Genomic DNA, 24,097 nt, shown 5'->3' on the forward strand with positions numbered 1-24,097 from the left:
TTTTATTTTATTATTTTTTGTATTTAAGAAGACAAATCAGTACCGACTCTACCTTGTAAAACCCTCTATACTTAACTTTACTCATTCTCACCCCTCTGCCCTCATGATAAAGTGTGAGTGGGCTTTAATGGAGAATCCATATGAGAGCGAATAAACAGAGCTTCAGTCTGTGTTTACACTCTGTCACTCACTGTCTCTGTGCAAGGATTAGGCCTGATAACACACACACACACACACACACAAAACAAATGACCCTGACCCTGGAACGTGCATGCCCTCGCTGGTCACACTCACAAACACACATGCCCAGTCTCTCTCTCACACACACACACACACACAACTGCATGTTGTCTGGCTGTGGACGCTGATAACGGAGAGATAAGACATGGGCGTGTTTTTGTGAAAAGGTCTCTCTTGGAGGTCACTGAAGTCTGGCATTCACCTGGAACACATTCCATTCCTCTATTCCCTCTCTCCCACTCATCATTTTTAAACCCATTTTCCAACAGTAGTGAGTGTGTAGTGTAGTGTGTGTGCGTGCCCGTGTGTGTGGGCATGCCCGTGTGTGTGTGTGTGTATGGGCATGCCCGTGTGTGTGTGTCTCTCTCTCTCTGAATGACAGACAGCGGGAGAAAGAGAGGAGTGTGCTACTCGCAAGCAGCGAGGAAAGAAAGGTCGCCGAGGTTGAAAGGAGAGTGGGAGGGAGGAATGTGTGTGTGTTTCCATTAGAAGCCAGTTGTGTGGACAGACAGACGGAGTGTTCCCTCCAGTCAGGCTGCTTGAGAAGACGCAGGTGACGGCACAAGGATAAGGGAAGAAGGTCAGAGGGCCGTTTGCTGCTCTGAATACTTCAGGTGGCGGCGGTGGGTGCACGCATGGGAAGTACTGTCCCAGACGTATACAGTCTGCTGGCACTATGTGTTGCTTTTACCCTAATTCAGTGGTTCTCGTACTTTTTCATTTCTAGGGCGCCCCATAACTCTGAGATTGCACAAAAGGAACCAAATGGACCCATTTCACCATTTGTGAGTTACAGACCTGCAAGGGTTCATTTGGAACCGCCTCAAGGAACCCCACCCAAATGACATTTGAAACAAAATATTTGTGTGTGTGTGTGTGTGTGTGTGTGTGTGTGTGTGTGTGTGTGTGTGTGTGTGTGTGTGTGTGTGTGTGTGTGTGTGTGTGTGTGTGTGTGTGTGTGTGTGTGTGTGTGTGTGTGTGTGTGTGTGTGTGTGTGTGTGTGTGTGTGTGTGTGTGTGTGCGCGTGTGTGTGTGTGTGTGTGTGTGTGTGTGTGTGTGTGTGTGTGTGTGTGTGTGTGTGTGTGTGTTTGTGTTAGAGAGAGAGAGAGAAAGAAAGAAAGATTGTTGTTTATAGCCTAGCCCTAGAGTTAAAAGATATTTGGGGAGTTTTAGGTTTACGATTAGGAAAATAAATTGAGGTTGGGATTAGGATTAAGCTCAACCAAAACGCCTGGGTTCCCGAGGCTAGGATTAAGCATAGAGGTTACGTTTATTGGGTTGTATAGAGATATGCGTGATTTTCCCCCTTAGGGGTTGCCACCCGCTTCGGATTGGCTGTGCACCAGAAATATCTGATCAAGCTAAATGAAAGTATGGCATTAGTAAATTTGCTGTCCTAAAATTTGAATAGTGATAGTGTTAGAAAGAGAAAGTGCAGCAGATGCAGCAGATAGATGGGGCAGGGTGTGCGTGTGTGTGCGTGCGTGCGTGCGCATTAATCGGGGGGGGGGGGGGGGGTAGGGTTGTAGCGTCTATCTCATGATGCGTTCCATTGCTGTAGCTGTTCGGTGGAATGTAGCGCGTCAGTAATGCTTGCCGTTCCGACTGTTTTCTCACGGGAAAACCACCCAGGAACTAGAAGGATTTCTAGAGCACACGTGTGACTTTGCAAATTATGTCAGGTCCTTACTATTTGTTAGGCTTTCTTTCACACAGTCGTCTGTCGTGATATGGCCTTGCCCTACCCTACAGTATGTGAGAGGCCTATTCGATTTTAGGCTAGGCCACTTAATCCTTAGCCTCTGTAGTTTTTGTTTTGTTTTTTGTTACTTAAGCCCCTGGTTTATTTTAAGTTCTCGTACTATGGCGTCTACTGTGAAAACAGCATCTCTATAAGATCACAAAGCTTCAAGCTTGTAGATCTGCTATTTTGGGGATTTTTTTATTTTTTTGGGAAAACATGCTGAAAAAGGGATGCACTGTAGGCATGTATGCATAACACACATTTCAATTTATTTACACGTGTATAAAATACATTATCAAGGGCACAAATATTTTTCCGTTGCTTCTGATGTCCCACACACTCAAAACAGCGTTTAGTGTCTCAGTGCCTGAATCCAAACAAGCCCTGAATGTACAGAATGTAGACGACACATGCACATGAACTTATTCACAGTCAACATTGGTCACTTCAATCTATCATACTACCAAAACCGGAGAAAAATGATGGGTACAGAAGCACCTTCTCCTCCAAATAGATTGACTGCCTATAATGGAGAAACTACTTCTGTAATGAGATTATTAAGATGTCTAATTTGTCATTGTCTAAGGGTTGAACAGGTGGTGTCAAAGGGACAACAGTTTATCCAGTGTAGGCCTACATGTCAGACGTTGCTCAGTAGTTGCTGAAGCACCGCTCAGGGGGGGTTGAGTGTTTGCTCAGACTGATGAAAAGTGAGAGGGAACACTGACAGTAGATCTACCAAATAGGATTAGGGCTTGCTAATTATGCACCTCCACCACCTGGTCAGACCAGAAATAAGTAGCAGCTAGCATTTGGAAACACATTGGGCTGGCTACTGCATGACACAGAATGTTGATTGAATGTAAAGGGAACTTTAGTGTAACAGGATGCCAGTGTCAGACATGCAGCTCTAATTTTCACTGTGATAATATGATCCATCTGTTTATGAAGCCGAGAATATCCATGTTAGTTAAAATCTCTCTCTCTCGCACACACACTCACACGCACACACACACACACACGCACGCACGCACGCACGCACGCACGCACGCACACACACACACACACACACACACACACACACACACACACACACACACACACACACACAGTGGTCAGTGATGGAAGGGACATTTTCTACTAAAGACAAGTTAAAGTATATGAATACCTCAGACACTATTCAGTATGCAAAAGATGTGACGCATTGTGAGCTTGTAGATCATCTATAAGTGGTGTATGCATGTTTTATTGTTTTATAATAATAATGAAAATATATGTAACTAGAAATGCACTCTCTCGAGGTGCCAACTTGTGTCTTGCACACAAGTAGGACTGTAGGCCATGTATAAAGGAAAGGAAAGGTACTATGTTTACCCAGGGTAACTGGACTAAGGAAAGGAAAGGTACTATGTTTACCTAGGGTAACTGGACTAAGCTCAATAACTTGTTTACAGCCAGGCCCTGCTCATAGAACATTTCATGGTAGGGGTTCAATGCCTTGTCCAAGGGCACTTCAGCGGTGGTAATTTTAACGTGCCGGTCCGGGGATACGAACTAGCGACCTTCACGATATCAAGACCGCTCCGCAAACCGTTCGGCCACCGCTGCCCCTATGGCCTACTTGTGCACGAGCAGAGCCAGCCATGAGTTGTGCTCACCACTGGCATCACCAGGAATACTGGTCCCTCGTTGCCTGTTAATAATGACGTTGGCCCAGGCCGTGGCGTAACGGTCTGGGCACCTGACTGGTAATCCAGTCGCAGTGTGCCGCGGGTTCGACTCCCGAGCCCGACACGGCCTTTACTGCATGTCATCCCCCCATCTCTCTCCCGTTTCCTGTCAGCCTACTGTCTGTCCCTTCAAAAATCAATAAAAGGCGTAAGCCGCAAAAAAAAATTCTAAAACAAAAATAATAATAATAATGACGTTGCCAGAAATGCTGGTCCCTGATTGGGCTACGGTCTTAAACAAGAGAGGGTACCGACATACACATACCCCGACATAAATATACAGTACCCACTCTCTACTTTGGGTGCTACTAACTAATGTCTAACTGTTGCTCTAAAATCTTTAGACCCATTATTGACCTTATACAAACCTTGAAACATAGTTATACGTCACCAAGAATGGTGGTCCCTTATTGGCTGTTGATGGTAACATATAAGGCTATACGCTCAGTACTTGTAAAGTAAAGTAACTATAGTATATAAGGTTTTCAATTAATTGTAGTGGAGTAAAAGTACATTTGCCTCTGAGATGTAGTGAGTCATTAGACACACTCCAGTAAAGTAAACATTCCTAAAAAGTGTAGTCTACTTACAGTATAAGTAGATAAGGTCACTGTGACTGAGTAAGTGCCTACTTAGTTACTTTACACACACACGCACGCGCACACGGACACGGACACTTGCATGGGCGTGGTTTTGAGAGCGCACGCGTGTCACTCAAAGCAGAGTCAGCTGCTGGCACGCGCCCTAGGCGTCTGCAGTAGGCTACAGAGTTCAGGATAGGCGCGCAGCAGAAGTTTGAGCAGCGGTGTGGATGTCCTAGCGTGCAGCTCCGTTATCCACTTGGAATAATGCAATTATGCAAACGGGTGTAGAACAGTAATAGCCTACTTAATTATACGCCTCGTATTACGTCTCAATTAAACTGACCATGTAGCCAAAACCTAGCGAACAGCCTGGATAACTGCTGTGATCACTTGTGACTGAAGCGTGCCGTGGACTGGACCGACCTCGGAGATATTTTAATAAAAACCAGCATGCTACTGCCGTGGGTTGCGCACTGGATTGCTGCTGTGTTTTTCTCTCAGGCGGTGGCACAATACTCCAGCGACCAGTGCAGCTGGAGAGGAAGGTAGGTCGAGGATGGAAACTGCACATCTCTCTCTCTCTCTCTCTCTCTCTCTCTCTCTCTCTCTATCTTTAAAAGTGCTGTATATATGGGAATTACCGTAACTCATTTTACGAAGATGAAGCATGTTTGGCGAATGGCGATACAAATAAATGTGGATAGATACAAATAAATGTAGGGGCTATGCGTGAAAATGATTTGTATTGGGAAATAGCCTATACATTTTTAGATTTTTGCGGGGAGTTTTTTATTTGAACCAGACTTGAGTCTGATTAGTCATCATTTGCAATTATTGCAAATTAAAACCATGGTTTCTTTCTATTATGGAAGCCAGGTGGGGATCGGCCTATAGTGGTCACGCTTTGCGCATCTCTTGTCCAAGATGTCCATGGCGAGTTGGCGACGCTGTCAGGCGCAATGTTGGATTGTGAAAAAGAGGTTAAAGAATTTCGAGCCAATATTTTTTTTATAAAAATTACTCTCCAATGAAACGCTGAACGTCTGAACCTATTAGGCTGGCGCCCCACCCATCCCCTCCAAACACATCCCAATTTATAGCCTTCTGAATTAAAACCCTCCCCTGTCGCTAAAAAAATACAATACAATTGATAGGCAATAACTTAAGGCTTGCAAGAAAACACCCTCTTGAGCGTAAGAATTCCGCCGCGCCGTCTTGAGTAAATAGAGCCATATGATGCCTTTGATCACTAGCTCTTTAAATGCCCTGCATCATAAAAAAGGAAGGTCTGCACTTCGCACTTGTTTAGTGTTGTAAAGTTTTACGACTTCAAACAGTTTGAGGTTAGAAGTTTGAGTCAAATTCAACAGTTTAATAATCCCTTAGTTTCCGGTGTTGTTGACGAAATAATAAGCGCCCTTTCAATGTAGCCTATACTATATCCTATCCCTATCTGTGCCGAGAGACAGCTGCGCGGCTGCGCCAGTTCTTATAGAAAAGTGAATTCAGGTCAGACCCTAAGGTGTTCTCTGTTTATCATTTCGACATTTCACAGTGTCATTTTCTCTTTAAATGCAGGCTATGCCTGATAAGCAATCTGGGAACCCATTCTTTTAAATAAATCTGATTAGCCTATACCACCAGATAAGTGCATTCTTTCTCATTCCTCTTTTCTAGTCTCCCATGCTGTAGACAGTAGCCTACTTGATTCTTCTCTTCTCCTTCCTGCAGTGGTTTGAGCCATGAGTCCCATCGTAGAGATGTGGAGCAGATCTATCTAAGATGCTCCCAAGGCTCTCTGGAGTGGCTCTACCCCACAGGGGCTATCATTGTCAATCTGCGACCCAACACAGAGCCCTCATCAGGAGCCTTGCCAAGCCATGCCTGCATCAAGCCTCGCACAGACTCCCAGGTAGGGTACAAAACGGGGCCCTGCAGTGCCAGCAGCAGTTCCATAGTGCAGTGGCGTGCACAGATAGACACTAGGGGGTGCTAGAGCACCCCCTGCCCTTTTGGCAATTTTGCTCTTAAAAAAAAAAGAAAAAAAGAAAAAGAAAAACGTTTTCTTTTTTTTCTTAATTTGTAGTGTGGTCCATGGTGACATTGATCAAATCTTGATAAAAAACGCTTCTATCTACTATATTATTTAGGCCCCCACAATCTAAAGCTATGTTTCTATGTCAGTGGTTCTTCGATAAATAAATAAAATAGCAGACCTACAAGCTCGTAGCGCGCTATGAGCTTGTAGATCTGCTATTTTAGCTATTTTAATAGCTAAAGCACCAAAATGGGTTCCCGCCCCAAAATGTGCTGCACAAGGTGCCCTTTTTTCACTTGAGCACCTGCCCCTCTAAATGTCTGTGCACGCCACTGCCATAGTGTAGTTTGAGTGTGGGCTCACTGAAAGAAAACTACAAGCAAAGCTATAAAGTGCAGTCAACGCGTGGCTCTTCTGTCCTATTGGTTGGTGTGCGGACAAGTTTCACCAATGTCACTTTACACATGTTATGCACATGCCATTTTGCGTGCTTCAGCACCATGGCTACAACACACTGCAAGCAGGGTTTTAGCCGCTGAATATCTTTATACACATCAGGGGCGTGACTGATAAACAACACAAAGATGCCAAATACTCGCTGGGATATATATATATATATATATATATATATATATATATATATATATATATATATATATATATATATAAATGACATCTCTTTATTGCTGTGTAATATTCGCGTTCCATGTTAATGTACATAAACAATACTTTCTAAATATATATTTCCAGGCAAATTAATTATTAGTAAAAAGATTTTCAGTCACTCACTGTCTCCCTCTCTTTGCTGTGGCCCTGCCAGGGGGCCCAGGTCTACCTGGAACAGGCTGGAGAGCTAAGCCTCCTGCTGGAGGAGAAGGAGCAGGCTCTGGGCACGGTGCATTGCTTCAGGCTGGCAGAGGTGGCGCTCTTTGTGGAGGCAGTGGCCCACACTGACATCAGCAAAAGGATCACAGCGTTCCAATATGAGCTGGTGCCCAGCCAGAGGCCTGGAGTACACATGTACCCTTACCTACACCCTGGCACAGGTAAGAGGTGGCATCAGTCATTTGGCAAATCTTTTACAAAATGCATATAATGAAACTTTAACTCCTATTTAGTTCAATTTTCACATTACTGTGTTCTTTATGGACACACTATGGACATTATAATTTGTGTTTTCTATTCAATGTTCAGTGCAGTGGTTCTGTTAGCTAAGATGATGAGACAGACAGAGTGACACGCAGTTCACTATTTAACCCCTCTTGTCACATTAAGCTTCACACTCATGACACACACTGCCTGAGTGTTTTCCTTTCACCGAGTGTAAAAATGGACTTGTAAATTCACACTTATAGGATGATGTAGTTCAGGCTCTGTTAATTGAAATGGAGTAAGGGCAAGACTGATGTGAAAAGAGAGGAGTCTGAGGTACTTTGTGCCTTTTTTCCTTCTTTCTCCCTTGTGTCTCTGTCTGCTCCACGCGCTGCCTCCCGTGTCTCTGCCACACCTCAGCCCAAGCTCCCACACTCTCTCGTCTCCACCAGGCTTATGAAAACAAGCAGGCCAATCAAAGGGTCACGTTGGGGGTCAAGCCCAGAGGTCAGCCAATCAGCTCTCAGCTGTCAATCAAGGGCCTCTCCCGAGCAGGGCATTGTGGGTAGCCCACCCGTGTGAGCAAAGAGGGTCTGGTGTGGCAAAGAACAGAGTTGTGTCTGCTCAGTAATGAGAATGAGAGGGGTTGTGCGTCTGTGTCTGGCTGTTTGACAGCTGTTTTTATAGCTGACAGGGTCAAAGGATAATACTCTGATTACCTTTCTACCCACACCTGCTGTCCTCATTCACGGTGTCTCTCTCTCATAATCGCACACACATGCAAAGAGAACGCGGGCAAAGGAGGGCGAATTGGAGAGGCTGTAACAATGCAAAAGGAGAGCCATGGCAGCTTCAAGAGAGAGAATGGGTTCGGAGCTACAGTGTTATCCACTTGTGCCTTATTTTACACTGCATCATTGAAGATGGTGTCACACGACAATGGCGTAGCACAGTGAAAATATGACATGTTTTTGCTTATAATAACATGCCCAGAACAGGGATGCCAGGATGAAAGTGGTTAAACTATGTCCCATATGTTTCCCTCCCAGTTCCCTGTAAACCATGCTCCAATGAAGAGATCCTTATGGCTGTGTGCACCAGTGACTTTGGTAAACACGCACGCACGCACACGCACGCACACACACACACACACACACACACACACACACACACACACACACACACACACACACACACACACACACACACACACACACACGTGTATGTATGTGATATGTTTTTAGTTAAGTAGGCCTACTCATTCACTCATACCCTCCTTTCTTGTCTTTATTTCTCTTTCTTCCCCATGCAGCGGCTCGCGGTGTCATCCGAGGTGTGGTCAAATCCTCCTCCTCGCCCGGTACTCATGACCACGCCTCCGTAGCGGTGACCCTGGGTCAGTTGTTCCGTCAGAAGAGCAGGGTGTTTGCTTGGGGCGGGGCCAGAGGGAGGAGCTGGAGTGGCCGTGTGAACGTACCCCTGCGGTGTGGCGTGCACCCCGGAGAGGACGAGCACCTGATAACGGGTTCTGTGCATTTCGGCGAAGCCTGGCTCGGCTGCGCGCCACGCTACAAGGACTTCCTCAAGCTGTACCACACCGCACGGGACGCAGGGACGAACCCGTGTCAAATGGATACAGACTGAGAGGTTATCTCCTCCAATCACGTTGCTGGGTTTGATGAGGTGGGGTACTTCTCAACGAGTTTGACCCGATTCATAATTCGTCATGTGACAGAGAATAGACTATACCTATACAAGCTCATGCATTGCATCTGGGATGTGTAAGCTTGTAGGTGCTGTGTTCGGTCGTTCTCTGGCAAACGACAAAGCATACATTAAGCTTTTCGAGGACTATGCAGAGAGCAACTGGTGAAAATCGAAAGGCTGGCCAACTGATTGCCTATCAGACAGACACGATAGGTGGTGGAGTTTTGACTTTGATTAGCAACCTTGCCCAGGCTCCTTGTGATGCCATAGGGGCCATGCTCGCTCGCAGTTGGCTGATGCTCTCGTTGCCTAGCAGCGGAGATGACTGTTGGACTATTTGAACGTTTTAGGAGACAATGTGAGACTTTTACCAGTCACAATAGAACTGTGCGAACAGTGCCAGAGTTAGTGATGAAATGAGAGAGTGAAGGTGTGATTGAATACACGAAGGACAGAATGAGCAACATGCTTGGTGTGTGTGTGTGTGTGTGTGTGTGTGTGTGTGTGTGTGTGTGTGTGTGTGTGTGTGTGTGTGTGTTGTGTGATGATGTCATCATTCTTGAAATGAAAGTTTGCTTTGTAAAAAGCTTTATATACAGTTTAGAAGTCTTACCTTCTGACAGAAGTGTACAGTATGCAGCTCTGTGAGTCTTTGTGAGTCTTTGTGTGCATGCATGTGTGTGTGTGTGTGTGTGTGTGTGCGCGCACACGTGTGTGTGTGTGTGTGTGCGTGCGTGTGCGTGTGTGTATGTGTTTGTGAGCATCCGTCCATGCTTGGGTGTGTGCATTGGCAGCTCCCTGAGACCAATGATTTGTGTATTTGCTAAATAAAATATAAAGCTATTCCTCTGTGATTCTTTCTCTCCATCACTATGTTTTTATGGGATTGATTTATTAAGATGATGTCACTGCATTATGAATGAACAAAATTACGGATATACCAAAAACGTTCACACAGCTTTAATCCAATAAAAGATCTAATGAAATGTATACATTTTGAGATAAGACCATTCATATCAACCCATGTCAGTAAGTACAGTAAGTACATTTACTCAAGTGCTTACAAGGAACAGTACAATTTGGAGGTACTTTTACTTTACTTTCCATTTTTGTTACTTCTACTCTTCCAAAATTACAGCATTTATTTGACAGCATTATTATTGTTACTTACATTTTGCATTTTATTAATTAAAAAATATATACAAATTTCAAAGCCAATGTGACGCGTTATGAGCTTGTAGATCTGAGATTTGATCTGAGATTTGTTTTGGCTTGAAGCAAGCCCACATTATTTATTTAGGAAAGATGTAGCTTTGTTGGTGGAAAAGGCTCCTGGTTGGCATATTTTTATGTTCTAGAATGTATTAACCAAAGCTTCCTAGATGAGTGCCAAAAGGCACATGTTTGATGTGTGTCTATTGACACTTTTAAGGACGAGATAGATAGTGAGAGAAACACGGCACCTTTATGATCCATTATGTTTTCCAGCATAACAAGCCAAGCTACGCATAGTGTGTGTGTGTGTGTGTGTGTGTGTGTGTGTGTGTGTGTGTGTGCGTGCGTGTGTGTCATTGCCACCTTCCCACAGTAAATCTATGTTAATGGCCCCATGACATAAAAACAGGCAGTCTTTTATACTGTAGATGAGGAAGTACAAGTTCATGTTGTGGGAAAAATACCTGTCTGCGCAAACTTTTCAATGTGTTGTCAGTGATACACACAATATGGAGTTCCAATCCTTAGTTGACTGACCATGATACTGAGTCTGACCTTGAACCTGACATGATACTAACCATGATACTGACATGATCTTCTATGGAGCTCCATGGTGTTTCCTATGGTGCTTCTCTGTAAATGGTGCATTCATATAGCGTCTTTATCCAATTTAATCACTTTACAATGATTGTGCATTACATTCACCCATTCACACAGTCACACATACATGCACACAGCGACAGCGGAGGGAACCATACAAGGCACCAACTAGATTACTAGCAAGTAGTAATCTAGAACTTTATGTAATTTAGTAATGTGGTACTAGTAATCATTGCTATAGGCGAAAAAACATGAAGCTCCACTTTAGAAATTCGTAAGCATCAGCACTTTTAACATCATGTGTTATTCTGTGAACTGATATTAGATAACTTATCTGTCCTTTTCACAAGCTTGTTTTAACATAAAATGTGAGGACGGACATTCAAATCTTTATATTTGAATCCTAAAAGAAATGACATTTGGTACCGTCCTAGAGAGGAGGTAGAGGTTTTGATGTATGGAAGGTGGAAGGTTGGTGACCTCGGCAGGGTGTCTGTGTACCTCTCCCTCCCTGGAGCTGTCAGCAGGGTGGATGACGCTTTCCCTCTTTTCCTCAGGAAGACCGAGAATGGCTGGAATGTCCCCTCCCACACACTCACACTCACTCACACTCACACACACACACACACACACACACACACACACACACACACACACACACACACAGTCAAATAGTTACACGCCACCGATTCGATTGGGCTACTTGGAACGATGCAAGTCGGAAATGCATGCCCCACCCAGATATTATGCCTGTGTCCCTTTTATGCCCATATATGGAGTTCTTTGTCAGGCATGCCCAAATATGGAGTCTGCAGACGTCAGAATGATATCAGAACAGGCCAGCTCCATATATGGACACTGCAGGGCAGGGGCCCTGTCCAGAGCCTGGGCAGAGGCCTTTTTGGGTGGTTCTGGACAACCGTGCGTCCGATGGACTCGACACCGGGCACTGCACTCCCTGTGTTGTTGTGTTGTGTTGTGTCGAGTTACGTGGATTACAGACGTACACACAGACTTGGTGCATTTATAGTTAGATGTCTACGTCTACACATTTTGTGCATGCAGCAATATGATATGGGTGTCAGCCAACCTAGCAGTTTGTGTGGGGGGAGTGCTGTTTTTGGGATGAGTGAGAGTTTGTACTATTGATCTCTCTCTCTCTCTCTCTCTCTCTCTCTCTCTCTCTCTCTCTCTCTCTCTCTCTCTCTCTCCTGACAGGGGAGGGGGGGACTAATGGTAAATGAAGAATCACACTTGTGTGAAGTGATGGGCGGCCACTTGGCTGCCACATGTTGTCACGATGGGGGCCTGTTTTCTTTTTCTTCAAACATTAAAAGTCCATAGACTTGTTTTTGTTTTGTCTTGAAGGGCCATGTTTTGCACAATAACAGTCTTCTCAATATTTCTGCCCAATCTGTGATTCATATACAGTACGTTTGTCTACCCCAGTCACTGATAATAAAATCTAATGTTTTACTTTTCTATGAATCTGTGACTTGACACCCATACTGTTATAAATTGAAAATCTAAAGATTTTGAAAAGAAAGAAAAGTCCATAGACTTGGCTGCCACATGAGGTCAATTCTGAAATCAAAATCAAATAACAGAGCGTATTGTGTGTGTGTGTGTGTGTGTGTGGGGGGGGGGGGGGGGGGGGGGTCTTCAGTATAGCTACAGATAGCCACAGCACACGCGTCCTGCACACCGCCAGCATGCAATCGGCCCAACGCAGTAGAAACCTAACCTACCCCTAGCAACTCCCCTTGGCATCCTGCCACGTCAACTGCCCCACGTTCCTTGGCATCCTGCCACGTCAACTGCCCCACGTTCCTTGGCATCCTGGCTAATTTGGGACACCCTTAGCCCTCTGCTCAGGGACCTCTTAACACTAACCTGGCAGTGTGAGAGGCTCCCTTAGCCCTCTGCTCAGGGACCTCTTAACCCTCTAACACCCGCATTAATTTCTACTTGCAAAAAATAGATTTCAACCTTACTACTACTTTGTACTACTAGGACTAAGACTAAAAAATATGTTAAAAAAATAAAAAAAGTTTGATGAAAAATGTATAATAATTATATAATAATATAATAAATTAATAATTTACATTTTGGGGATATCTTTCACAATAATGAATAAAACATGTTCTAGACATTCTAATGATCACAAAAAAACATATATTACAATTATTTTACCTACTTTTATTAGGGTAAAGGTCAAAAGTCTTAGGTTAAATTTTTTTTTCAAAAAGATATCGTCCAGACATTTTTAATTTGTGTGAATTTCAGCCTCTGTGGGGGGTATTTATATGCATATATCATGACCAATGGCATTGAAATGGCATTGTAATGAACATCACTGATGACGTTTAGGTGAAAAAAGAACAGAAAAAAATAATAATAATTTAGTAATTAAATAAAATAAAATAGTTGCTAAAAAGCAACGCTGGGTCTTAGAGGGTTAAAGGACCACTTCACCACTTTTCAACCTATCTTCATATAATAGGTCCTCAATAATAATCATGAAAAAATGGCACGATTCTTTTCTACTCAGTCTGTGTCTCATAGGAGGGCTGTGGGCAGTTTAGAAACCGTCTTCCAGTGACATCATCATTAGGCAGATGTTTTTTTTAAACAAGATTGATTTTCATTATCGTGAGAACGATGGCTTCCATTTTCGCATTGCAACTTTTCAGGACTATAAAAGCCTGCAGTTTCTATTAGCTTGTATTCCCCATCGATGATGTCACTGGAAGACGCTTTCTGAACTGCCCACAGCCCTCCTATGAGACACAGACGAGTAGAAAATAATTGCACAATTTTTTCATGATTATTAGTGAGGACCTATTATATGAAGATAGGTTGAAAAGTGGTGAAGTGGTCCTTTAACATTAACCTGGCAGTGTGAGAGGCTCCCGGTGAGATGTGGGAAGATTTTGCAGAGCATGTGAGAAGAACAGCTGCCAGCCAGAGACCAGGGAATAGCTGAGCTTAGGGAAAATACGCACGCACGCACACATGCAATTGCACGAGCTCACACACGCACGCACGCACGCACGCACACACACACACGCACACGCACACGCACACGCACACGCACACACACACACACTCAATGTCATCCATCATTTTGTTAGCTCACTGTTCATTTGATATCCCATAAAAAGGGCCATGTTTAGCCCACTTACTACAACCCATGGCACATTACTTGACATTACTGCAGTCCATTTTTCAAAGCGTAACTTGATTTGTTTGATTTTCTAGGAAGCCATTGGATTTAATTAATTTCAGTACAGAGAAATTAGATAGATCCAACTAAACTACACTAAACTTTATTGTGTCTTTATTTTGGTCGAAGGTATATGTTATCATTGGATTTTAAGGTAAGCATTCATTTGAAAAGTAGTCCTGTATAAGAAAGGAAATCACACTTGTGTGAAGTGAGGGGCACTCTTATTATTATACATCATCTCATTACGGCCAATCACAATTTGAGTCCTCACTTTCATCTTCAATGGTTGTGTTTACGCAAACACTCAAAGATGGCCATTCATTGTCAATGGCATTCAATGTGTGTGTTTACACAAACCCTCAAAGTTTTTAATTGATTTAATTATTGAGGTAATTCCAGTAAGGTTTAAATGGCCGTGGAGAAGATTTAACAAAGGTTAAATCTAAAGGTGAATAGGTTTATGTAAAGTAAAGGATACTTCAAAATAAGGGTTTCACTGGCGGTTAACAAGCAAATTAATGAATGAATGTGAATGTGTTAAGGGCCCTCTATACTGTAGAGCACACCTCCTGAAGCCCTTTCACTTCTGCCACAAGGTGAAAAGTTGAAATGTTGTAGAAAAGCCTCATTGGGCCCTATTAGCTGGTGCCAGTCCTAATGTAGGCTATGAGATTGTATTTTTATTAATATAATATTGAAGGATATAGCTTGTATTTTTACTAACATGCTGGTATTTATTTTCTCAGAGAGGGTATATCTAATATGTTTCATTTGGTGATGTAACATTTTGAAATAAAACTTTCCTGCCGTTCACAGGATGGCTTGCATTACAGTCAGCCGAGACAAGGACTGGGCTATAAGCTTTATGAGTGCTTATGGTGAACTATACAGGGAGAGACACCTTCTTTTGGTGTAATGACATATTTCGTTTGGGCCTTAGATATACAAAGACTGAACTTTAGAATTTAGAATTCAGATCAGATCAGTGATTCTCTCCTCATGAGTCATTACATACTGATTGCAGACCAGTACAGTACACACAAACCTTTATACTTTCGAAAGAAGAAATGCATCCTCTCAGTCAAGGCTATCATGTCACCAGTAAAGGGCATTAGGATGGAAACACTGCCCCTCAGTGGCAGACATTCAGGCATGCTACAGACAGGTAGCCTACTGCTGGCCTGGGCCATATATATTGTCAGTGTGTAAAGTAGGACATAATAGGACTTGATTGTTCAAGCCTAAGGTGTATGAAACATATGACAATGACGGATGAATGGATAAAGTCACTTTACAAGACAAACAATGTTGTCAAGTACACCTTCTCAGTCTGTGTAATGTCCTACAATACTCTTATTGCAGATAAATAAAATGAATAGATATTAAGTTAACCATAGTAGATGATAGCTTTTCAGTTCTGCATCAATGTTAATCTGGGGGAAGATACAGTATGAAGTTGTTAATAGGCTGATAATACAACATTTAGTGTACAACACAAGAGTGTGTGCCTCCTGTAACAAGTGAAAACAAAACAAATGCTGATGAATGTTACAGGAGGGGGCACACACACTCTTATTCACATAACATAACTTTGTTTTGAGGAACTGAGCATTACTTTCACAGTTAGTGACAGTGACAGTTAGTGTTTCATGCGGTTTCATGTCACATCTTGAACATGCAGAGCCTACAAGACCTAATGCCTTTCCTCTTTGGTGGTATGTGCTTTAGCTTCTTACTTATTTCTTTATTTCATTTTAAACAAAAAATGATCTTGTCATCACTTGATCAGGCTGTCAAGAGAGTCGATAGCTCATTGTTATTTATTGTAATAAATATTGTATAGTATACCATAAATTATAGTGTAGGCCTATAGTCAGACTCATTCCGAGCTGTAAATCTATTCAAGTATTGTCTTTTGTTTGTTTGTTTTTTTGCATTATTTAAAAATTTGGGACGGGGCAGAATTTGTATAGATTTGTGGAATTTTGGGGATAAAGTGTTAATTTTAAATTTTCATTCTCTCATTACACAGCAGTTCTTATGTACAGTATGAAACATGTTTCTTGTTTAGTACAACTTAAGAATCACTCAACGTTTTTGGTATTCTATATTTCATGGTTGAAAATCACATTTGAGTATAATGCAGAAATACTTAGGTATACATGTATAAATTAAGCAATATTACACGAGAGGGTGTTGTTTAACGTGATTATTGCCACGACAGTGATGCGGTCAGGAACGAGACGAAGTCGAGTTCCGCAAAACAATCACTTTTTCATGCTTCACCAAATTGCTTAAAATAATAAAAATTAGCCTGGGAATTTTAAATATAGCGGCCCTCATTTGTTTCTGTTTTCTGTCAGGTGGAAACCTGACAGAAAAATGTCCAAAACAAAAAAGTACATTTTTAGGATTCAAATAAAAAAATAGCAAAAGTAACAGATCTCCAAGCAGCTTGATCTGGTTCCGAAAGGGGCTACTTAATCTGCTATACTTTTGATGCATGTGTTTGTGTGACTCTGGCTGTAGGCCTCGCCCGAGTCAAATCCGGTGACTTCAGAACAGTCGCCACCAGGTATTCCTAAATGTAACCTCAGTCAAACTATGCCTAAACCTAAACTTATTTCTAATCATAGCCTAAATAAAACTATGCCTAACCCTAACCTTATTCCTAACCTTAACCTCGGTGAAACAAATACAAGAATACGAGAACCGCTGGGGGCGAGTGCATGGTCCGCTGAAAAAAGGGGGGCGAGCAAGCCTAGGTTGCCTAATCATGTAGTACGTTACGAAACAAAACCCACAAACTGAATCCTCGCTATGAGTTTGGCCGCGCCAGGCTATATGGACTCAGATCTGACCCTGGATAGCTAAGACTGGGTCTGATCAGGGACCCCTCTCATCCAATGCCAGGCTATATGGACTCAGATCTGACCCTGGATAGCTAAGACTGGGTCTGATCAGGGACCCCTCTCATCCAATGCCAGGCTATATGGACTCAGATCTGACCCTGGATAGCTAAGACTGGGTCTGTTCAGGGACCCCTCTCATCCAATGCCAGGCTATATGGACTCAGATCTGACCCTGGATAGCTAAGACTGGGTCTGAACTGGTCTGAACCAACAGGGACCCCTCTCATCCAATGCACTTTTTGTCCTGTATCACAACTCCTATGAGTCTGACAGTAGGTACCCCGTCCCCGGTCAGGTCATTAACTTAAAGGACCACTTTTCAACTTCTCTTCATATAATTGGTCCTCACTAATGTTCATGATAAAATACCACAATTTCTTTCTACTCAGTCTGTGTCTCATAGGAGGGCTGTGGGCAGTTCAGAAATCCATCCACCAGTGACATCATCGAAGGGGAATCCAAGCTAATAGAGACTGCAGGCCTTTCCCTCCAGAAAAGTTGCAATGAAAAAATGGAAGCCATAGTTCTCACGATAATACAAATTTAAATATATTTTAAAACAAACCTTGTTTAAAAAAAATCAGGGAAGTTCCATGAGATATGGGACTACTTTTATTTATATATCAAAGGATTGTTGTAGTAACATAACATGTTACATGTAACATAATTGTTTTGTATTTGTACATTACATATGATATAACCACAAGTGTCAACAACAGAGTGTGGAGGGGTGATGTCCAGGGTTTTTTTTTTTTTTTTTTGACTGCTAGGTGTGTTTTGTTTTTTGTTTGTTTTTTCTTGTCTTTTTCTTTTGTGTAAGTCATGTGAATTTTGTATGCTTTATTTCAAATCATTAAAAACTTTGATTTGAAAAAAAGATCTGCCTAACGATGATGTCATTGGTGGACGGTGTCTGAACTCTGAACTGCCCACAGCCCTCCTGTGAGACACAGACAGAGTAGAAAAAAATGGGTGTGTTTTATCATGAACATTAGTGAGGACCAATTATATGAAGATAGGTTGAAAAGTGGTGAAGTGTTCCTTAGTGTGTGTGTTTATGCTGTTGTGTATTTGTATTGTATTGTGTTGTTGTGTTTCCTTTTAGCACACAATCATTTTTTCCCCAAACAATGTTTCATTGAAATATTCATGAGTTATATTGAATTCTTGAATTTTCTCTGGCAAATTTCCCTACTGGTTTTCATGTTTATTCTGTGGCAAAAGTCAGTAAAGCAGACCTAAACATGTTGAGGATAGATAGTGTTGAATTGGGGATAACACCATTTGGGGGGAAAATGTAACACCCCATCCTAAATGTTTTAGATTTTTTTATTTCTTTAAATAGGCCTATTTTGTGAAAGACGTTTTTGACGAAAGAAAGACCCATTTTCTGATTTCATGTCTGTCCTCTCCCTACAGCTGCTATGTGTTATTTAAGTGCAGCTGAAGTGATTCGTGTGGCCGGATACCAAGGGAGTGAAGTTCAAATTCTCTGCCCCTACCAAGAGGGCTATGGGTCTAATTACCAGAACTACTTGTGTAAAGGAAGCTGTGGCAGTGCTGATGTTCTCATTGAGACCCAAATTAACTGGCCCACTCTGACTGAAGTAATTAAGATGGGCAGATACTCTGTTCGTGATGATACTAAAAACAGAGAATTTCCAGTCACCATCACTGGCCTTCAGCTGAGCGATGCAGGACAATACTGGTGTGGAGTGAGCGTTAACGGGAAAGACCTCTTTACTGAAGTACAGCTGGAAGTAGCCCCAGGTACATATGTTATCAGAGTTGTTTGACAGACTCTATTTTACCATTGTTATGGCTATAGAAATAGTATGATTTAATTGTTTTTATCCATGCCTCATGACCATAAAATATAGAACATTTGTAAAATGATGTCAGCTTTAGTATTTTCTCTCTTTCTTTATCCATTTCTTTCAAACATACTTAATGCATATTAGTTTAAGGATGTGGACACTGGGGAGAGTCGAGTTGGATGTTGCAACACTAACAATGTGGTAAATAATTTAACAATGTGAAATGGACTAGTCATATGACAGCCAAAAAAATGTAATTCCTTTATCGATACTTCCATAAACTAAGCTTTTGTTCATACTGAGGGCTTGTTATTATTAAAAAATGTTTGACTTGTCGAAGTTCTTTTTTTCTTATGGTAATTCTGTGCGCGGATCTGTACTTGTGGAAGTTTCTGATGCATGTCGTTTGATTCATCAGACAGGTGCTGTGCAGACCACGTGACTACAGTCCAGGGTTATACAGAAGGTCCTATATCCATCCGATGTCCCTACACAGCCAAGCATCGGAGCAGCGTCAAGTATTTCTGCAGAGGAAATCAGTCCTCCACCTGTTGGCAGAATGCACTGGTGACTTCTGACCGCAACAGAGAGGGACGACTCACTCTGAACGATGACACAGCAGCAGGAGAGTTCACAGTGAACATGAGTGCTTTGAGCCATGAGGACTCTGGGAGGTACCTCTGTGGTTTCCAGAGCTACACAAGCTTGGACCACTTCTCTGCTATTCACCTGGAGGTCAAAGGTGAGAGGGCACAGTCATATCCTCGGCCATATGACAGTGCATTAGCACTGATTATTATACATGCGAGGGTGCGGACTGGCCGACACAAACTCCACCCTCTCATTCCTACCTATAGCATCAGGGTCCAGAGCTCTGCTGTGCCGTTATCCTGACACATTGCATTGCCCCGTCAGTCAGGCCATTCGTTGCATTCTTGTGTAGACGCCATGCAGGGCTTTTTCCTGCTGTCCTGTCAGCGTCCATGTCTCGGCCTCGTACAGCAGCATTCATTCTGCCATCTCTTGATGTTGTTTCCCATCTCAGATTTCCACACTCTCCAGATATTTGAAGTCCTCGACTACCGTTCTGCTGGCAAAATTGAATGGTTCTGTCCTCCGTGTTGAATGCCATTACTGGTTTTTGCCCTCCATTTCAGTATTATTATTCCTAGTTCCCTTCCTTTCTCTGCTGTACAGTATGAGACTAGGGCAAGGTCATCTGCATAGTCAGTCTGTGGTTGTGATGGGATGTACTCGCTGACTCTTCCTCAAGACCAACAGGAACGCACCCAGGGTGCCGGCCCGATTCCGGCGAGCCGGCCCGCGTCCGAAACGGTTGAGAAATGAGTGTTACCGTGTGGGGGGTCCCTCTACTTACTGTACCCTCTACTGTACTGTCACTGTACTGTACTGGCACACCCGAAATCACCATATATACAGTTAATATGTGCGTGTGTGTTTCTGTGTGTGTTAGGTTGCGCACAGGTGGTGAAAAACAACCGTGCTGTTTTCGTGCTCAGACGCACCCACCCACCCAGCCACACACATAGCTCCGTAAGAGAGTGGTTGCACCACTCAAAAACACCCTTCTTCTGGGGGCCAGTAACAGCACTAAGCTGTGTTGTACAATGTGGCCCCTGGTGTGACTAATTTATAATATTTTGACATGACTGTGTGCCCGCTCAAAACAACAATTTTTCAAATGAAAAACGTGACACTATTGTTCTATGTTCTCCAACAGTCTCCTTACCACAACTACTGAACACAACCTCCAATAAAGTCTCTCACTCTGTGACACCTGTAACAGGTACAGTATGTCTAGTTATTTTAAAAGTTTGTCTCTCAGTTATACCTTATATTTATGTTTGTTTTAATTATTGTCAGTGGCATGGAAAGTGAACCAACTAAATGGTTTTCTATTTCCAGGTCTAGGTCTGCTCATTAAGTATGTGAAATTCATTGTTCCTGCTGTCCTGGGTGCAGTACTAGTTGCTACACTTGCCCTGGCCATTATATGCAAAAAGAAATGTAACCAGGATGAGGGTATGTTTTATTACACACACACACACACACACACACACACGCACACACACACGCACGCACGCACGCACGCATGCACACACGCACACACAATTGTTGCATTGAGGTCTAATATTCTGTTTTTCTGGCTGCTACAGAGTTGTACGCTAACACATCGAGGAGAACTGAGGTATGATGTAGATGTAGTGATGGGCTTGGCTTATATACTGTATGCTGTCATCATCATGTAGGTACAGCACAGAGATCTTTAACATACATAATGTTCTTTAACACAGCGTATGATTCACGGATCCACTTGCGGACTACAACTCCCAAACATGGAACTTCAACAGACTCAGGTCAGAACAATGTAGCTTTCTTAATAATTGCAGGTAGAAGGGACTATAGGCTACATGTTCTTATAAGTACTTCATAACCTTTGGTTATATAGCATAATTCCCCATGTTATGTTTATCTGGTTTAAATAATAGATTCATGCAGATGCAGGTGCAGTATATAGGCTTAACGTTTTTGAGTGAATAGCACAATTAGCACATGCTGGTGGTTGTGGATAATAACAGAGAGGACTCTGTGCTTACTTCATTGTCATATTTGTATGCAGCCTAAGGACGTGTACGCAAATCAAGATACGATGTGCACTAACACCTTTCAAGGTGAAGATGATACATACGAAAACCCACGAGTGGCAGATGATACCTACGAAAACACACGAGTGGCAGATGATACCTACGAAAACACACGAGTGGCAGATGATATCTACGAAAACACACGAGTGGCATCTGAATGCTAAAAACCCAAACAGATATGATGTGTTGTGCAAACTGCAAAATAGTGGATTTAAACATATTCTGGTGGTGCACTTTGTAGAATTTCTGTAGCTCATCACTTGTTTGTAATCCTTATTTCCTTGTATTATAGATGCCTGCGTTAACTTTATACATGCTTTTTTATGCTATACTATTTACAAATGTCAACTGTAACTTGTGTTTCTGAGCTGTCCAGTGCAAAAAGACTACTTTGATTGTCACTTGAATCTGGTCCTTGAACAGGATTGTCATTGTCATTATGTAGAATCTTGTAAGCAATGACAATGTTACCTATTGGTGTGATTGAGAAAATGTAAGATGTAAGATACAAAATACAAATATGAGTGAATTAATTTATTTGACTACATTTCTTTTATTGTTTATTTACCGGTAATTGTTCATTTTAATTTATTCCAGTGTGCCAGTGATCACCCTCCTTTGTGCCAAGGTTGGCACCAGTGCCAAAGGTTGCCTACCCCTGCTGTAGAGCACACCTCCTGAAGCCCTTTCACTTCTGCCACAAGGTGAAATGTTGAAATGTTGTAGAAAAGCCTCATTGGGCCCTATTAGCTGGTGCCAGTCCTAATGTAGGCTATGAGATTGTATTTTTATTAATATAATATTGAAGGATATAGCTTGTATTTTTACTAACATGCTGGTATTTATTTTCTCAGAGAGGGTATATCTAATATGTTTCATTTGGTGATGTAACATTTTGATGGCTTGCAGTACAGTCAGCCGAGACAAGGACTGGGCTATAAGCTTTATGAGTGCTTATGGTGAACTATACAGGGAGAGACACCTTCTTTTGGTGTAATGACAGATTTCGTTTGGGCCTTAGATATACAAAGACTGAACTTTAGAATTTAGAATTCAGATCAGATCAGTGATTCTCTCCTCATGAGTCATTACATACTGATTGCAGACCAGTACAGTACACACAAACCTTTATACTTTCGAAATAAGAAATGCATCCTCTCAGTCAAGGCTATCATGTCACCAGTAAAGGGCATTAGGATGGAAACACTGCCCCTCAGTGGCAGACATTCAGGCATGACACAGACAGGTAGCCTACTGCTGGCCTGGGCCATATATATTGTCAGTGTGTAAAGTAGGACATAATAGGACTTGATTGTTCAAGCCTAAGGTGTATGAAACATATGACAATGACGGATGAATGGATAAAGTCACTTTACAAGACAAACAATGTTGTCAAGTACACCTTCTCAGTCTGTGTAATGTCCTACAATACTCTTATTGCAGATAAATAAAATGAATAGATATTAAGTTAACCATAGTAGATGATAGCTTTTCAGTTCTGCATCAATGTTAATCTGGGGGAAGATAATAGTATGAAGTTGTTAATAGGCTGATAATACAACATTTAGTGTACAACACAAGAGTGTGTGCCTCCTGTAACAAGTGAAAGTGAAAGTGAGCTGCGGGTCGGGAGAGGGTTGCGGTTAGGTTTAGGTGTCTGCCCCGGGGGAGGTTAGGGTTAGGGTGAGGGAGGAGGTAGGTTGTCGTTCGGACCAATGCCCCGTCGGACAAAAGGCATGCACTCATCTTGAACATGCAGAGCCTACAAGACCTAATGCCTTTCCTCTTTGGTGGTATGTGCTTTAGCTTCTTACTTATTTCTTTATTTCATTTTAAACAAAAAATTATCTTGTCATCACTTGATCAGGCTGTCAAGAGAGTCGATAGCTCATTGTTATTTATTGTAATAAATATTGTATAGTATACCATATAGTGTATAGTCAGACTCATTCCGTGCTGTAAATCTATTCAAGTATTGTCTTTTGTTTGTTTGTTTTTTTGCATTATTTAAAAATTTGGGACGGGCCAGAATTTGTATAGATTTGTGGAATTTTGGGGATAAAGTGTTAATTTTAAATTTTCATTCTCTCATTACACAGTTGGTTCTGGCAGTTCTTATGTACAGTATGAAACATGTTTCTTGTTTAGTACAACTTAAGAATCACTCAACGTTTTTGGTATTCTATATGTCATGGTTAAAAATCACATTTGAGTATAATGCAGAAATACTTAGGTACATGTTAGCCCAAACATTTAGATTCTCATAGAGGGGTTTTTTTTCGATTCTGACGAATCTCTCTACGAGAGTCTAAAAGATAACCCCCCCCCCCTTAACGTCGAAAGTTGAACGTTTGTGCCTCAAAATCACTCTTACCTTAATTGTACAAATGCAAAATCGAAGCTGCTTTAAATGTTGCCCCACTTGTTTGTGAGGTGTTCGGAATCAGATTAAACACGGAACATGCTTATTTTTCAATAAAAAAGGTATTTTAATCAACTCTGTCTCGGAATCTGGCGGCCATC

The 24,097-nt window shown here is 42.2% G+C and overlaps 1 protein-coding gene across 1 annotated transcript; it reads left to right on the top strand.

Moving 5' to 3' along the window:
- Positions 1-4,450: 4,450 nt before the first annotated feature.
- Positions 4,451-12,301, top strand: metrnlb (meteorin like, glial cell differentiation regulator b). The gene is made up of 5 exons (XM_083765912.1): positions 4,451-4,843; positions 6,030-6,210; positions 7,157-7,382; positions 8,478-8,537; positions 8,741-12,301. The coding sequence occupies exons 1-5, from the start codon at positions 4,749-4,751 to the stop codon at positions 9,070-9,072; spliced, it is 894 nt and encodes a 297-aa protein (XP_083622038.1). The 5' UTR covers positions 4,451-4,748; the 3' UTR covers positions 9,073-12,301.
- The last annotated feature ends 11,796 nt before the right edge of the window (positions 12,302-24,097 follow it).

The sequence above is a fragment of the Protomyctophum parallelum genome (assembly GCF_964188405.1).
Source record: "Protomyctophum parallelum genome assembly, chromosome: 5".
NCBI classification, from domain to species: Eukaryota; Metazoa; Chordata; class Actinopteri; order Myctophiformes; family Myctophidae; genus Protomyctophum; species Protomyctophum parallelum.